Raw genomic sequence first — 15326 nt, 5'->3', positions numbered from 1 at the left:
AATAAAATAGCCAGGTATTTTATTTATTTTATTTTCAGCTCGACCTGGAGATGTCGAGGAGTTTTCCATGCAAAAGGATGGGAGCTACCACTGAATTGCAGCCCTTAACACATCTACTTCCACCCTGCCGCAAATTACTACTACTTGCTCTTGGTCTGCATCGCCGAAGGGGAACTTTTGCTGGCCGGCAGCCGGAGGACTGAGGATTGTCGGGTTTCTGTGGGCTTTTTGAGCTTATGCGTGTGGTTTTTCAAAATTACAATCTGCTTTGGAAAGGCGTGGTAAAAACCTTCCAGGAAACTGTTTTAAAGATGCTATCATTATCATGGCTCCGGCTTCTGGGTAAGCAGTGAAGGAAACCAGCGGCTCAAGCGTTTAGCGTGAAGCACCAGAAATCAAAATATAAAATGGCTTTTCTTCCAAATCAAGTGATAACGCTTTTTAAAACACTCAAACGCTGCCTCGTCCCAAATATCACTGCAACCGGGATAGCTCATGAGACTCTTAATCTCAGAGTCGTGGGTTCAAGTTCCATACAGGGCAAAAAGATTTTGCACGGGGTTGGACTAGATGACCCAAGGACCCCTTCCAACCCTTATCATGCTATGAATCAGAGCCGTCCAATTAAGTAAACTACAACCCCCAGAATGCACCTTGACTGGTTTGTGACGTCAGAGGGAAGTCTCGCACAGTGATACTGCATCACATGTTCAAAGCGATCTGCACGTTCTCAAGGAAACAGCTCCCACCTGGGCGCCTTTAACTGCCCTGTTTTTGCAATCAATTCAGCATCTTGTTATTTAGTCTCCGAGGCAGGTGAGTTGCAAACGTCCAGCAATTGCCGACCATTAAATGGCAGTAACTTCTTCAGCTGATTTGGGCGTTGGTTGTGCCCGCATGAGAGCTAAATGAGTTTGGAGTGAAGTCGGTTTTATTTCCCATTTAAGTCTTTCGCTTGATGAAACGCTGGTCCTTTATTTTGTTGCAATGCTAATTAAAGCATCCTAGCTGATTGGATCCCATTATGTAGAAACAGCCCCTTTTAAGACGTTATATAGTGGGAGGGGAAGGAGGAGTCGTGTACCCCTGATCTCCTTGTGTTTATTGTAACGTCTGAAAGGGCCCCTGCGGGTACACGTGGACATGCTGGTTTGGGAAAGCATGTGGCCGGCGGGGAGGCTTGTGGGCTGGCGGAGGAGGGTGACCTTGTGCCATTCACATATTTGCGAGGGGTTTGTTGTGTGTCAAAACACGACACACAACCTCTGTTGTGTGAGTGTGCACAGAGTCCAGCCGCATGTGCTTCTCCCCGTCCATATTTTTATGCTCATTATGATCACTGTAAAGGTAAAGGGACCCCTGACCATTAGGTCCAGTCATGGCCAACTCTGGGGTTGCGGCGCTCATCTCGATTTACTGGCCGAGGGAGCCGGTGTACAGCTTCTGGGTCATGTGGCCAGAATGACTAAGCCACTTCTGGCGAACCAGAGCAGCGCACGGAATTGCCATTTACCTTCCCGCCGGAGCGGTACCTATTTATCTACTTGCACTGGCGTGCTTTTGAACTGCTTGGTTGGCAGGAGCAGGGACCGAGCAACGGGAGATCACCCCGTCGCAGGGATTCGAACCGCCAACCTTCTGATCGGCAAGCCCTAGGCTCTGTGGTTTAACCCACAGTGCCACCCACGTCCCTTATGATCACTGTAGCAGACATATAAAGCACGGACAAAAATGCAAATCTAGTGCTTCATTGCAAGCAGTCTAGAGGGCCGATTTCTGCCAGATCAAGTTAAAATCTGTGTTTCAGCGTATTAACATCTTCTACATTTGTCTCTGCACAGCTCCCCAAATTGATCTGCAAGGGCAAAGCAAAAATGACGACCTGCCCTGAGTATGCAAGCGAGACGAGCGCTTGTGGAGACCAGCAGGATCAGTGTGAGAAGCATGAGGTTGTTTTCCGGGAAAGTGGCGATGGGGAAAACCTCTGGGACACCTTTGGGCTTCTGCAGATTGACGTGGGATGCGAAAGCCCCAGGGACCAGTTGGCAGAAAACAAGAATTGGTGTTCGGTATGTACGGTGCAAACGACAGACCTGCATTTTGAAATGAGTCCGTAAAGCTGTGGGGCCACAATAATCCACACAAACAGCAGCTGCTGCCAATATAAATCCAGCCACATGGTTTGAGAGTCTAAGCATTGATGATTGCCAATTTCTTTTTCAAACAAGGGTGATATTTTGGATTTTACCAATGTAAAAAACATTGTAAAATCCATGAATGTTAAAATGATGTGAGATATAAAATAATATGGCATTAGTGAATAAGTTATGACTATGCAATAAGGAACTTAATTGGGAGGAAAGTTTGGAAACAAGACTCATTTAAATATTTTAATAGGGATTGAGATTCGAAAGAGGATAGGGATTTGCTGAATTGGATGGTAAACAGGGATACAAGGAAGGGTGGTGTGGGGAAGTTAAGAAATAGGGTTAAGAAATTTAGAATTTTCAATTAGTTGTTTTGTTCTCTTTTTTTCTTCTCTTTTATATGTATTTTTTACCTTTTTTTGTTTGTTTTCTGTTATATTTGTTGTATGTTTTTCTGTATTTCTCTAAAAAATCCTAATAAAATATCATATATAAAAAACAAACAAACAAGGGTGATATTTTGCTTTCAGAAAGTCTGAAAGGTCGGCAACGTTGTCTCGGCCTGCTGACTTCCTCACTTGCAAGGCAAGACGCATGACACTCTTTAATCCATTTGTTAGCCGCACTTGTTAAGGCAGAGGGCAAGGGTAGAGTAGTGTAGTGGTTAGAGAGTAGCACTAGAACTGAGGAGACTAAGGTGAAAAGCTCCATTCAGCCATCAAGGTCCTTGCATGACCTTGAGGCACTCCCTGCCTCTCAGCCATGCCTACTTTACAGGGTTGTTGTGAGAATAAAATGAAGGACAGGAGAAGGAACTATTGGATATGAACATGGTGGAGGTGGCAGCCACAACTGTAGTAGTTAGCCCCTTTCTTCCCAATGTGAACTGCCGTCGGCGGGCTTGCATAGTTTCCCCTTTATGCTTCTCAGCTGTTGACTCCTTTGTGTGTGAGCCAAGTTGGCGTGAAATGAGGGTAACTGGTGAATATATTGTAAAAATGATATTATCCTAGCAGAACTGAATGATACTTATGTATAATGAACAAATGGAATAAATATCTCAGAGGAATATATAGAAAAAGTTATAAAACAAACTCTGTGATAAAACCAAGACAAGATAAAAAGTACGAGAACGGTTGGAAGTTTATTACAGAAGACTTTATTGGATAAGCCATATAAATAATTGGCGTTTTAACTGATATTCTTTTGTTATTGTTAATTCCATTTTTATTTTTATTTTATTTTATCTTTTATCTTTTTCATTTTTGTGTATAACTCTGTTGTAATCATTTGTAATGTACGACATTATCTTTAATACAAGACAGTATTTTAAATCAATAAAGATGATAAAAAAAGAGGGTAACTGGTGAATAAGGAGGAATTCAGAATTCCTGTTGTTGCCTGCAGTGTGGAGGTGGATATTAAAGAGCCCAATGGCTTGTATATGCACTTCTCTCTAGGTGTGTAAGTACAGATCTTTTTAAAGTGATGTAACACACAGGATAAGGGACGCGGGTGGCGCTGTGGGTTAAACCACAGAGCCTAGGACTTGCTGATCAGAAGGTCGGCGGTTCGAATCCCCGCGACGGGGTGAGCTCCCGTTGCTCGGTCCCTGCTCCTGCCAACCTAGCAGTTCGAAAGCACGTCAAAGTGCAAGTAGATAAATAGGTACCGCTCCAGCAGGAAGGTAAATGGCGTTTCTGTGTGCTGCTATGGTTTGCCAGAAGCGGCTTAGTCATGCTGGCCACATGACCCGGAAGCTGTACGCCGGCTCCCTCAGCCAATAAAGTGAGATGAACGCCGCAACCCCAGAGTCGGTCACGACTGGACCTAATGGTCAGGGGTCCCTTTACCTTTATCTTTACCACACAGGATACCTGCATTGCCAGGGGTTGGACTCAATGACTCTTGTCACCCATTCCAACTCTATAGTTCTATGATTCTTTGTGTCCAAATGTAAACATGATTACATCTAAGTTAAGACTAGGGCTGCAAGCCTTGACACAAGGAGAACAGGCAAGGTCAGTCAAGTACATTATCACCAGATAATGTGCACCAATGGAGCTGTGTATGTTTAGGAGGGGAAAGTTTGGGAGCTTTTAAAAGCACGTACACCATTTTGAATTCCGACAAGACAGTTGTGTTGATGAATGCTCCCCTGAGTAATTTTAGACTTTTCCCTGTTTTCTTTACATTAAGAGAAACGTTTTAAGGAAGCAGAGGCACTGGGAGAAGATAATTTCGGCAAAAAAGAGCAAAAGGAAATACGAGCGAGAGCGGCGCAAAGCTAAGCACACGGAAGGAAAAGGTACAAGCAAAATTGCATTTTCTCTCTCCACATCTCTTAAGACCATAGTATGGGGAGCCATGGGGTTTGGTCACAGCTGATCTCAGGTCCTTCATGAAGTGGGACAAGCCTCCCCAAAAGACAGGAGCAGAACATCTGCTTTGCACTCAGAAGGTTCCGAGTTCTAATCCTGGCATCTCGAGGTAGGACTGTTAAAGGCTGCCGAAAACCCTTGCGAGCTACTGCCAGTCAGTGTGGGCAGCCTGAGTCAGCGTAAGGCAGCTTCCTATGTTCCTGCTAACATTAGCCTTCTCCTGCAATGTGCAGCTGCAAGAGAGTGCTGTGTCTGTTTTAGGGCACACTTTCAGTTCCTGCAGGGCAATGTTGAGGCTTTACAGGCCTGGCTGCTATTCTGCATGAGCTGCGTTTACACGCCAGAAAATGCTCCACCATCTTTTGCAGCGTTCTGGGGTGCTGGGTTTGTGGGCAGAAAACATCAAATGTGGAAAGGCTTCTCTGAAGCTAACAGGCATGAGAACCACTGTCTTAAAATGGTGGTGCTTGATTTAGAGGCGTTGCTTATTTATTCTCTTAAAACCATCTTCCATGGGACTTTTACTCAGAAATCCGTTTATTTTAAGACTCTCTGTGTACATAGATAGTTTTAGATGTGGGAGCCAAGCTTTTTAGATGTGGGATCTGAGGTTGAAGCAATCAACTTGGGATCTCTTAAGGGGCCTTGTTGGCACCCAAATCATTCAAATAAATGGAGTGTGCTTGTGTATCTTGCTCTCACATTCATTCTGGTAAGATGCATAGCTACTGTTCTTCCACCTATGAATATGAACCATGATAATCCTTTCCAAACTCCACTATCAAGCTGTAAAAAAGATCTTAGTACCTAGAAGGCGGGACGCGGGTGGCACTGTAGGTTAAACCACAGAGCCTAGGACTTGCCAATAAGAAGGTCGGCAGTTCGAATCCCCGCGACGGGGTGAGCTCCCATTGCTCGGTCCCTGCTCCTGCCAACCTAGTAGTTTGAAAGCATGTCAAAGTGCAAGTAGATAAATAGGTACCACTCTGGCGGGAAGGTAAATGGCATTTCCATGCGCTGCTCTGGTTCGCCGGAAGCGGCTTAGTCATGCTGGCCACATGACCCGGAAGCTGTATGCCGGCTCCCTCGGCCAATAAAGCGAGATGAGCGCCGCAACCCCAGAGTCGGCCACGACTGGACCTAATGGTCAGGGGTCCCTTTACCTTTACCTTGAAGGCAGGCAAGTAATCTCACTACTCTTTGTGAGATTACTCTTTGTGCAGACAGCCTCTTTGTGCAGGGAGATTTTGACCTGTGAGGACTTTCAAATAGGGCACAATCTCATCAAGGACCTTAATATTCACCAAAATGCTACGTCTGCACGTTTTAATTTGGCTTAGATGTGAGTGACTGGATGTTCTCTCCCACCCCCACCCTCCTCTCACACAATTCTCATATTTGCCTGGGTTTCAGATGCTGTTCTACAGCTCAGCAAACGGGATTTGAAAGTGATTGCCAAAGAGCGCCTTCTGGAAGCCAGGGAATCGGGCCCTCGGCTGTGTATCGATTTGAGCATGACCGCTCACATGACGAAGAAGGTAGTAGCAGTGAATCCTCTCCACCACTTTTTTTTCCATGGCTGGCTTAAGGGTATTGTGGGCCTCTGCTCTTTGGCTGAGTAGCCACCACAGTGGTAGCTCTGGTTACAAACGCTTCAGGTTACGAGCTCTGCTAACCTGGAAGTAGCTGCTCCTGGTTGCGAACGTTGCCCCAGGATGTGAACGAAAATTGTGCGCAGCGGGAGGCCCCATTAGCAAAAGCACACCTCAGGATAAGAATGGTTTCAGTTTAAGTACGGACCTCTGGAACGAATTAAGTTCGTAACCGGAGGTACCACTGTATTGAACACATTACAGGCCACTTGTAAGAGAACAAGGGTGTGTTCAACAACATCACTTGGCAATGTCTCGATTTACCACCGAGAAATGCTGGTGGGGCAGAGGACTGGACCTTTGAATTCTTCCTCATTTTAAAATACAACACTTTGAAAGCTCAGGTGTCAGGTAAGAGTCTTCTCCCTAACACACGAGTTGTCTGTGTGCAAGAGGAAGATTTATTTCTTTTCTTTTCCCCCCAAATTATTTATTAGTTTTCCAAATTGTTACAAAGCAAACCAAATTGCTTTAATTTAATATAATTTATTTTTTAAAAAAATCAGGTTTCCTGCTCCTGTTGCAAACATATCTCCATCATTTCCTCCTGTAGCCACCTCATCTCTTCTTTAATATCCATTTCATCCTTCACTTGTTGTTGTCCGTTCTTACAGCAAGCCATTGTCTCCTCCCCACAAACAGCACCTCTGTTATTTCTTACAAATATAAAATCCATTTCTCGTGTGCAGTGCTTCATAAATCTTGTTGTGTCAGACCTGGTGTGCTGGGAGAATTGAATGGGTCTGTTTTACTAAGCTGGTGAGGGGTAGCTAATTGAGATCAAGAGCTATGTTGAGTTTAACAGCATCCCTTACAGTGGTACCTCGGGTTACAGACTCTTCAGGTTACAGACTCCACTAACCCAGAAATACTATCTCAGGTTAAGAACTTTGCTTCAGGATGAGAACAGAAATCGTGCTCCAGCGGCACAGCAGCAGCAGGAGGCCCCGTTAGCTAAAGTTGTGCTTCAGGTTAAGAACAATTTCAGGTTAAGAACGGACCTCCGGAACAAATTAAGTTCTTAACCCGAGGTACCACTGTATTTTGTACCGAGTGTATGGTGGTTGAGTCAGCCATTTTGGAAAGTACACAAAGTGCTAGGGCAAAAAGGCCCATTGCCAGTTTTCCTGATCGTTTTTCTTTTCTTCCTCTCAAGGAAACAAGCCGGCTTGCTGCTCAGATAAGGCGGCTCTATGGGTCAAACAAGAAAGCTCAAGCCCCCTTCTGGATTTACCTCACAGGCTTTGTGAAAAACAGCCCAATTTACGAAGCATGCCAGAGGATGAATGATGGATTTGCCAGTTATCTTGTAAGTACCATATTTTTCGCTCTATAACACGCACCAGACCATAACACGCACGTAGTTTTTAGAGGAGGAAAACAAGAAAAAAAATATTCTAAACGAAATAGTGGATATATGATTTTTGTGGTTCATGCTGTGGCCACAGACGTGTGATCTGACAGTGAGTTTGGAGTAGCCCAATGCAAAAATCCTGAGGATCCATGTGGATCCATGCTTTGTAACCACTGAGGAGGGAAGGAAAGGGAACCATGGATCCTCTGCTCACGACTGCAGCAGATCCCCCCCGCCACCCGCAGGCATTCGCTCCATAACACGCACAGAAATTTCCCCTTACTTTCTAGGAGGAAAAAAGTGAGCGTTATGGTGCAAAAAGATGGTATATCCCCCTCCTGCCTTCAAGAAATAAAGTCAGTGACATTTTGAAGAGCAAACAAAGCCATTTCTTGCTGGAAGAACCAAGAATGTTGAGGTGATTAATCCTGGATATGTCCTTACTTTCTAGAGTTGCTCAACGTTGAAGCTGTGGATAAATGCTAATTTCATTCTCTGGATTTGTATTTGCCAGCTTGATTAAATGCTAATTTCATTAAATTCTCTGGATTTGTAATTGCCATTTGCTTATTATTTAGCAGACCTTGGGAAAACAAATACCCGCAGGCTAGAATTAGGCCAGAGATGGCCTTTTGTTTCCAAAAGATGTCTGCCGACTGCCTTTTAAAAAATTCAATCCCATACACATGGGTTATATTGTTTTACTATTTTTCAGATGGATGTTACTCCAGAAAGTTACCTTGACCTGTTTCCTTTAGAAAGAATTGTGTACCTCACTCCAGACTCCGAGAACGGTATGGCTTTGCAGCTTCGGCATGAAAGATTTCTGTTAAAGCTTTAGATTCTTTTAAATGAATAAGTTCTTGCCTTGGGGATTTAGGTTTCAAGTCATCCTGGCCAAACTTGTCTCCAGCCTTTTGCTTGTCTTAGGCGGTAATATTCAACTCTCAAATTTGCATCTTCTTTCAGCTTCCTCTCAAACCATCAGCGTAAGGCAATGCTTTGTGATGATAGTGCTGGACGAGCCGTCCGCATATCCTATCCTAAGCAACAAATCTTAGATTTGGTTCTTGGTCAGAACAAATGGTGGCAAATGAGAGATATCTCTGCAGCATTAAGTGGGCCTCTGTATTCTCAGATTCAGGTCTTTTTCTAAATTTGGAGTCAGGGATCAACTTCACTTTGGGGTGGGTGAAACAGATCCCAGGCTCTCTACAGATGTTTTTGGCCGTGCTGGCTGGTGGCTTGAGGGGAGTTGGAGCCCTAACCACATCTGGAGCTTCCACCGCACTCTGGTGATAGTACGCAGTTCTGCCTATGTGCTCATTGCCAACAGAAATACAAGCAAACCTCTTATGCGAAGCGTGGAGAAAGTGATTATCCTGAATGGGGGTCAGCAAACGTTTTCAGCAGGGGGCCGGTCCACTGTCCCTCAGACCTTGTGGGGGGCTGGATTATATTTGGAGGGGGCGGGCGGAAATGAAGGAATTCCTATGCCCCACAAATAACCCAGAGATGCATTTTAAATAAAAGGACACATTGTACTCATGTAAAAACACCAGGCAGGCCCCACAAATAACCCAGAGATGCATGTTAAATAAAAGCACACATTCTACTCATGTGAAACCACATTGATTTGCAGACCATCCGCAGGCTGGATTTAGAAGGCAATTGGGCCGGATCCGGCCCCTGGGCCTTAGTTTGCCTACTCATGATCTTGAATGACGGAATACTGAGTGGTATAGTTTTTGTAAAATATGCAGGGATTCATGATATGTAAAATGAACCATGGAAAGAGAAGAAGGGAAGTCATTGATATCTTAAGGATGTAAAATGAGTATTTTTAAATTGTACAGTGGTGCCCCGCAAGACGAATGCCTCTCAAGATGGAAAACTTGCTAGACGAAAGAGTTTTCCGTTTTGGAGGTGCTTCGCAAAACAAATTTCCTATGGGCTTGCTTTGCAAGACGACAATGTCTTGCGAGTTCCTGCTGGTTTTTTCCCCTCCCCCCTTTTTCTAAGCCGCTAAGCCGCTTATCAGCTGATCCGATCAGCAGATAAGCCACTAATAGCGCTAATCCGCTAATCCGTCAATGGGCTTGCTTCGCAAGACGAAGAGAATCACAGAACGGATTCTTTTCGTCTTGCGAGGCACCACTGTATATCGGAAAATTTAATAAAAATAATATGTAAAAGAGAGAGAGGGAAAGTGATTATCTTCTGCAGCAAACTTCGCATGGACACCTCAGATTTCCAGAGAGCTTGTTAGCTTACTTATGGATCAGCTTCACGTGTCTGGAATGACACGTTTTTGTCTCTCTGTGTCAGTCAGTAGAGCATGAGACAATTTCAGGGTTGTGGGTTCAAGCCCCAAAAGATCCCAAAAGATCCCTGCATTGCAGGGGGTTAGACTAGATGGCCCTCGTGGTCCCTTCCAACTCTGATTGAAAAGTAGTGCTGTATCCACAGTTGCCTGGCAGAATAGAATTTTTTTCAGCAGGCATTTAGAAGCTGGCACAGAAGACGCCTGCTGAATCTCTAGTTGCAGAGAGTTTTATTTTATTTTATTTTCATTTTTTTTATTGGTTTTCACAACATTATAAACAAACAAACACAAATCATAGCCTTATTAAAAATTACACTTATTAACATTGTTAAATGACTTCCTCGCTTCCCCTTGGTTGAATTTCATTGCACGTCCTTTTAACGGTTTTCCAAATCACAGTTCTTAAAAAAAATTAACTTAAACATTAACATCCTTAGATCTTCACATTATGAAATTAAACATATTAATTCATCACTTAACTTAAATAAAATCCTAAGCCAATTAAGTATCTGCAAGCTGTTTTCAGTTAATTTAACGTAACATATTTAACTAAGTAATCATTAAATTTGATCCAATCTTCCTGATACTCCTCCTCCTTCTGGTTGTGGACTCTTCCGGTTAGGTTGGCTAGCTCTGAAAAATCCATCATCTTCACCTGCCATTCTTCCATTGTTGGTAGTTCTTGGGTTTTCCACTTTTTAGCTAACAAAATAGGAGCCGCAGTCGTGGCGGCAGTTGTAGTTGCAGAGAGTTTTAAGGAGAGTTTGGATGGCCATCTATCACAGATGATTTACTTGAGATTCCTGCTTTGCAGGAGTTGGACTAAATGACCATCAGGGTCCCTTCCAGCTATTGTTGTTGTTGTTTAGTCGTTTAGTCGTGTCCAAGTCTTCGTGACCCCATGGACCAGAGCACGCCAGGCACTCCTGTCTTCCACTGCCTCCCGCAGTTTGGTCAAACTCATGCTGGGAGCTTCGAGAACACTGTCCAACCATCTCGTCCTCTGTCGTCCCCTTCTCCTTGTGCCCTCCATCTTTCCCATCATCAGGGTCTTTTCCAGGGAGTCTTCTCTTCTCATGAAGTGGCCAAAGTATTGGAGCCTCAGCTTCACGATCTGTCCTTCCAGTGAGCACTCAGGGCTGATTTCCTTCAGAATGGAGAGGTTTGATCTTCTTGCAGTCCATGGGACTCTCAAGAGTCTCCTCCAGCACCATAATTCAAAAGCATCAATTCCAGCTATACAATTCTATAATGTTTCTGTTGCCATTCTAATGCTGTCATATAAATGTGTCCCTGTTTTTTTGTTTACACACATGCTCATGTTTCTTTTTTGCACTCCAGCTCTCGAAGAAGTTGACCCGCAAAAAGTGTACATCCTTGGAGGTTTGGTGGATGAAAGCATCAAAAAGGCAAGTGCGTTGCACACAATATAAGCTATGCTTTTGATGGAAACTTCCGCACGTTTTCAACTTTGAACATTAGTCATGTTGCGGCTTAGGCCCGTGCTTCGGTGTCCTCTCATAGTAAAAAAGTTCCCGTACCTTTTCAGGCAGTTGTTGGGAAGAGGAAATTTCAGCAAGTGCAGCTTTCTTCACCTTTCCACAACACTGTATTCCGGTTCTTGCTGCTAGAATAAAATTATTAGGGTGTCCAGATGCAGCTCTGTTCCTTTTAAAACTAGTGAACGCTCTGTGGGGTGGCTGTAGCAGCAGTTGAGTCTTTGTGTATAAATTTATTAAGTTTTCTGTTTTACAATTTAAAATACTCATTTTACATCCTTAAGATGTCAATGACATCCCTTCTTCCCTTTCCATGGTTCATTTTACATATCGTAAATCCCTGCATATTTTACAAAAAACTATGCCATTCAGTATTCCATTACAGTGGTACCTCGGGTTAAGTACTTAATTCGTTCCGCAGGTCTGTACTTAACCTGAAACTGTTCTTAACCTGAAGCACCACTTTAGCTAATGGGGCCTCCCACTGCTGCCACGCCACCGGAGCACGATTTCTGTTCTCATCCTGAAGCAAAGTTTTTAACCTGAAGCACTATTTCTGGGTTAACGGAGTCTGTAACTTGAAGCGTATGTAACCTGAAGCTTATGTAACCCGAAGTACCACTGTATTACATCCACCCAAACTTACTTGCACTGCTTAATTTATCTTAATGCTGCCACGTTTTCAGCTGTACAGTGGTACCTCGTTTTTTGAGTGTCTCTGAAGCTGAACGTTTCGGTTTTCAAATGCTGAAAACCCGAAAGTAAATGCTTCCGTTTTAAAACGAACGCACCTCGGAAGTCAAATGGCTTCTGCGGCGTTTCCCCCCCAATTTTCTCCACTGATTTTGCAACTGCCCTTTGCGCTTCGGTTGCCGAATGTTTCGGAAGTTGAACGGTCTTCTGGAACAGATTACGTTGTACAACTGAGGTACCACTGTACACAATTATTTCCCGTATATTCAATAACCGTTTTTCTGTCTTCTTTAAATGTATGTTCTTATTGTTCTCAACTCAGCTGTTGAATTGCAGCTCATTCACAGGCTCCTGGTGAGACAGACCCCAAGGGACCATTTGTGTGACTTTTCTTTTATATATATATTTACAGAGACTCACCTTCCAAAGAGCCCGGGAAGAACATCTGCAAACAGCGCGGCTGCCAATTCAAGAGTACATGGTAAAGAACGTCAATGCAAAGAATTATCACTCCACAACATTGGCCATCAATCAAGGTGAGGTTGCAGTGTTTGCTGGAAGTTTGTTAGAATTCCTGATCCATGATTGTAGTCATAGGATTGTTGTCTTTCACATGACAGTATTTGTTTTGACTCCACAGAGTGGGAAGTGACGAAGACAGGATGTTTGTGTTACTGTGTTCCGTGAAGTGGGACTATTGTCCTTTGTTCTTTTTCCCTTTGCTGTCTGATGCTATAGAGAGAGGGAGCCATGTTGCAGTGCTCCGTGTGTGTTTATATGTAAATAAAGTAGATTAGCCAAAATGCTGAGTTGCTGAGGTCTGTCACGCAAGCTGCGAAGACTCTGCGGATCCCTAAGTGTGCCGATGTCTGTTGGCATCGGTCGCTGTGATGTTCGGGTAGAAGAAAGCTCTTGAAGCTCCCAAACAAATGACCAGGAGGGAAAGAACATGCCAGTTGGGCATGTGTCTCTATCAGGGTCCTACTCAAGCGTAGGCTGAACTCCTGACAAGAATGCATCCCATAGGTGATGCGCTGCCAGCAGTTTTCAAATGCAACCTGCAGCTGCTGTTTGTTCCGTTAAATGGGAGGGTAGCATAAAGTATTTCCCCCTCTTTTTGCGCTGGGACACCATAATGACGCTGTCTGCTCGGGTCCCAATGCAATGGTCTTATTAATGTTGCTTTATGTAGTGCTCGGTGGAAGCTGGTCCATTGATATAATCCCATATCTTAAACCATTATTTATCCTGATATAATTTCCTGTTGTCCCCGATAACTGTTGAAGATCTATAAGATTATACTGGAATTTTGTGTAATGGAGTATATGATAAAGTACACTTAGGACGTAGGAGAAATAGGCCTTTATCAGTTTGGGGAGGATTTCTGGGGGCGTTTTTCAATATGATGTTGGAGATCTTCTAAACCTTCTATCTATATGATATTGCTTCATTTATTTTGAACAAAGGAAACAATAATTATAATCCCTGTTGCTAGAAATGTAATTGGAAGGGAGGTTTGGGGTTTGATTTCAACCCCAAATATCGGGAAATTTCTACAGTTTCTACAATTTTTTATATATGCTGTAAGCCACTCAGAGTGGCTGGGGAAACTCAGCCAGATTGGTGGGGTATAAATATTAAAATGATGATGATGATGATGAACGGGTTAGTGCCCTACCAACCTTAGGCTGCCATCAAACCTAGTTGTCTGCCTTATTACTTCCAACAGCTATGGCTCCCCCTGGTGTTGGTCTTCCAGCCTTATACCCTACCCTTCCCAGTGGGTACCAGCCCGGTCTTGTGAAGAATGGGGAGTTTGAGAAGCAGGGAAGGGAGGAAAACTTTAGATGAAATAGATAGTCTCCCATTGTGGTTAGGCTGGTAGAACCAAGAGCATTCTAGAGCTCTTATGTGGTTTGTTTTCTTGGCCCATTTTCACAACCAAATGGCCGCCTGCACCTATACTAAAATGAGGGGCATAATTCAGCCAAAGTTAAACAACTTCAGGCACTGTTGATTTTACTAGGACACAGTTGAGCCTGTGCCTGACACTTCCGTTGAAATTGACAAGTCTTGCTTACAGCAATGCTTATACCCCTTGCACATTTTAAGCTTGTGACAATTTTGGTGTCTGGGACTGAAGAATATCCATTTTGCTGTCTCTCACTTGTTCCTCAGGTTGCACTGTTATAAAAGGTACTGTGTAACTCGATAGTATGAGGACTACTGAGCTAGCTATGTGTTCATGTAGCATTAGATTTCAGCTAATTCTCTATATCAGAGATTTTAGGAGACTCGTAGAGAATTAGCTGACTCCCTGGAAAAGACCCTGATGTTGGGAAAGGTTGAGGGCACAAGGAGAAGGGGACGACAGAGGACGAGATGGTTGGACAGTGTTCTCGAAGCTACAAACATGAGTTTGACCAAACTGCAGGAGGCAGTGGAAGACAGGAGTGCCTGGCGTGCTCTGGTCCATGGGGTCACGAAGAGTCGGACACGACTAAACGACTAAACAACAACAACAACAACGCTCCATGAACACATAGCTAGCTCAGTAGTCCTCATACTGTCAAGTTACACAGTACCTTTTATAGCAGTGCAACCTGAGGAACAAGTGAGAGACAGCAAAATGGATATTCTTCAATCCCAAACACCAAAATTGTCACAAGCTTAAAATGTGCAAAGGGTATAAGCATTGCTGTAAGCAATGGGGAGGTTTCCATAAACAAGACGTTCCAGCTGCTCTGCCGCCTGATAATAATAAAAAAATTCTGCAATCTCACAATTGTCTCCCACCTTTCATCCAGTTCCCACTAATCCCTATAATAATCACATGTGTTTCTCTCAGTGCTTGATGCCTTGTCAACTTTCTACGAGACCAAGAGCTGGGAAGAAGCCCTCAAGGCTGCAGTTTCTCCTGGAAAAGGATATGTTCTTCGAGACCCAGCACAGGGAAGCGAGGAATCGGCATGCAAAAGCGGGAGAGAAGTTGATAATGAGGCAGCTAGGTTAGAACCTGTCTTCAGTGACCTTCACCTGCTGAACTGATCCCCACATCTCTGGAGCCAATCCGTTGTGGGGCTAAACAGTTGCTTGTTCTTGTTGAATCTGTGTTAGGAGATGGGGTTAAAATACCCTTGACCTTCTTTAATATTGTTGTTAGCGACCAATGGCGAGAACATTTTTTCCTTGGGTAAACAGGGCATTTGTTCTGAGAGCTGCTGCTTTTTTTGTTAGTGGTAAAGTGTTTAATCAATTTATTTAATAAAAAGCA

At 43.8% G+C, this 15326-nt stretch overlaps 1 protein-coding gene across 2 annotated transcripts; it reads left to right on the top strand.

Moving 5' to 3' along the window:
• The first annotated feature begins 764 nt into the window (after positions 1-764).
• TRMT10B (tRNA methyltransferase 10B) lies at positions 765-15321 on the top strand. Of its 2 annotated transcripts, none has more exons than XM_082205116.1 (9): positions 765-816; positions 1842-2069; positions 4347-4455; positions 5942-6066; positions 7337-7489; positions 8250-8328; positions 11202-11269; positions 12465-12588; positions 14901-15321. In XM_082205116.1, exons 2-9 carry the CDS (start codon positions 1875-1877, stop codon positions 15098-15100), a joined length of 1053 nt encoding a protein of 350 aa, XP_082061242.1. In that variant the 5' UTR covers positions 765-816; positions 1842-1874; the 3' UTR covers positions 15101-15321. The 2 variants fall into 2 exon arrangements, with proteins under 2 accessions (XP_082061242.1, XP_082061243.1); XM_082205117.1 differs by having other exon boundaries at positions 775-816; positions 1863-2069.
• Positions 15322-15326: the final 5 nt, after the last annotated feature.

The sequence above is a fragment of the Podarcis vaucheri genome (genome assembly GCF_965113315.1).
Source record: "Podarcis vaucheri genome assembly, chromosome: 17".
NCBI lineage: Eukaryota > Metazoa > Chordata > Lepidosauria > Squamata > Lacertidae > Podarcis > Podarcis vaucheri.
The sequence above is the reverse complement of the archived record's forward strand: the minus strand, read 5'-3'. Positions and strand labels throughout refer to the sequence as shown.